Source organism: Sesamum indicum, unplaced genomic scaffold (genome assembly GCF_000512975.1).
Source record: "Sesamum indicum cultivar Zhongzhi No. 13 unplaced genomic scaffold, S_indicum_v1.0 scaffold00209, whole genome shotgun sequence".
NCBI lineage: Eukaryota > Viridiplantae > Streptophyta > Magnoliopsida > Lamiales > Pedaliaceae > Sesamum > Sesamum indicum.
The window spans coordinates 84,738-86,346 of record NW_011628103.1 but is presented as its reverse complement, the minus strand read 5'-3'; the positions used below and the strand labels follow the sequence as shown (position 1 = coordinate 86,346).

The window sequence follows — 1,609 nt, the reverse complement described above, 5'->3', positions numbered from 1 at the left end:
GCATCAATTTTTGAGATAAGCGGTTGACAATCAGAGATGGACAACCTAGACGAAATTAAGGGAAGACCCAGATACCTCATTGGAAGGTGGCCCTCCTGAAAGCCCAAAATCTCCAACATCTGGTCTTTCAAATTTTGAGACGAACGTGAAATGATTAAGTGACTTTATTGAACATTCAGCCGAAGGCCCGACAACTCCGCAAACCAGTCCAATCCCTCGAAGACTCTGATGGAGTCTAAGTCAGCTCTTCAGAATAAGAGGAGGTCATCTGCAAATCCCATCTAAAAAACCTTAGAACTCTCACACTTCCAATGATAAGTGAATTGGATGTCCTGTTCAATTTGTTGCAAGAATCCCAGATGTAAAGAACCCATGAGGTTCCATTGAGCCCAATCGAGAATGATGTCGTGGAAACACACTCCTCAATCCACCTTGTAAACGTAGGTGGAAACCCGAACAGCTGCAAAACTGCTAACAGGAAGTCCCACTCCACCGTATCATAGGCCTTCCTGATATCCACTTTAAGTGCGCATCTAAGGGGTAGGCGCATCTGGTTATATCTCGAGAATTATTCCTGGGATAACATAATGTTGTCCCCAATGCTTCTTCCCGGAATAAAAGCTGTCTGACAGGGGCTAACTATCTTGTCCAGCAGCACACTAATTTTTTGGACAAGTAGTTTCGCAATGATCTTGTATAAAACATTGCAGCATGAAATTGGTCTAAAATCATTAACCGACATAGGAGTATGTACCTTTGGGATCAGAGCCAAGATCGTGGAGTTGATCTGCTTCAGAAGTTTTCCGGTAGAAAAGAAATCTAGTACTGCCCTCGTAACTTCTTCCCCCACCACAGGCCAAGCCGCCTTGAAAAACCCTGACGAGTAACCATCAGGTCCCCGTGCCTTGTCATCAGCAATATCAAACACTGCTTCTTGCTTAACATCATCCGCCGAGAGTGGAAGGAGTAATTGATTAGCTTCCTCCTCAGTGATACAGTGACTTGCCTACGGTCTAAGATAACGAATATCCACTGACAGCCGTCTTCTGGTGCCTCCTAAGAGGTTCTGATAGTATGAGACAAACTCATGGGCGACCTCCCCAAGATCCGTGTGTGTGATACCATTCTCATCATTGATCTGTAAGATTCTTCTCATTACTCGTCTCTATGCAACTTTACGAAAGAAAAGCCGGGAACATTGGTCTCCGTCTTTCATCCACTGCATCTTGGCTCTCTGTTGCAGCATAATTTGTTCGAGTTTTGTCGCTTTAGCATAAACGATTCGACAACAATGCTCCAGAAGTAAATATAGCTCATTTTGTCTATCCGAGCTCACCAACTATTGTGCCTCATCAAGAAAACCTTTGGCTAGTTGGACATTTAGTTCAAATCCCCCTTATTTCTCCTCTGTAGTCTGAAGTTGAGAGCCTTCAATTTACGTGTCACAACAAACATTTTTTTTTTTGGGTAAAGGTAAGTTTCATTAAATAAAAAGGAGAATAGTACAACAATCAAGTGGTGTCTCCCTCGACAGACCAAGGGATACGCCAAAGTCTATAAAGCGCACATGTGCTAAGTGAACATGATAGATTAATACTAAGTATTCTCT

At 43.0% G+C, this 1,609-nt stretch overlaps 1 protein-coding gene across 1 annotated transcript in view; it reads right to left on the bottom strand.

The window, feature by feature from the left end:
- Positions 1-235: 235 nt before the first annotated feature.
- The window catches only part of LOC105179788, a 4,728-nt gene continuing 3,354 nt past the window's right edge, over positions 236-1,609 (bottom strand). The window contains exons 3-4 of the mRNA XM_011103420.1: positions 755-1,006; positions 236-268 (exon numbers count right to left, since the gene is read on the bottom strand). Of these exons, the coding sequence (XP_011101722.1) occupies positions 236-268; positions 755-1,006 (285 nt within the window). The remainder of the gene's footprint in view (positions 269-754; positions 1,007-1,609) is intronic.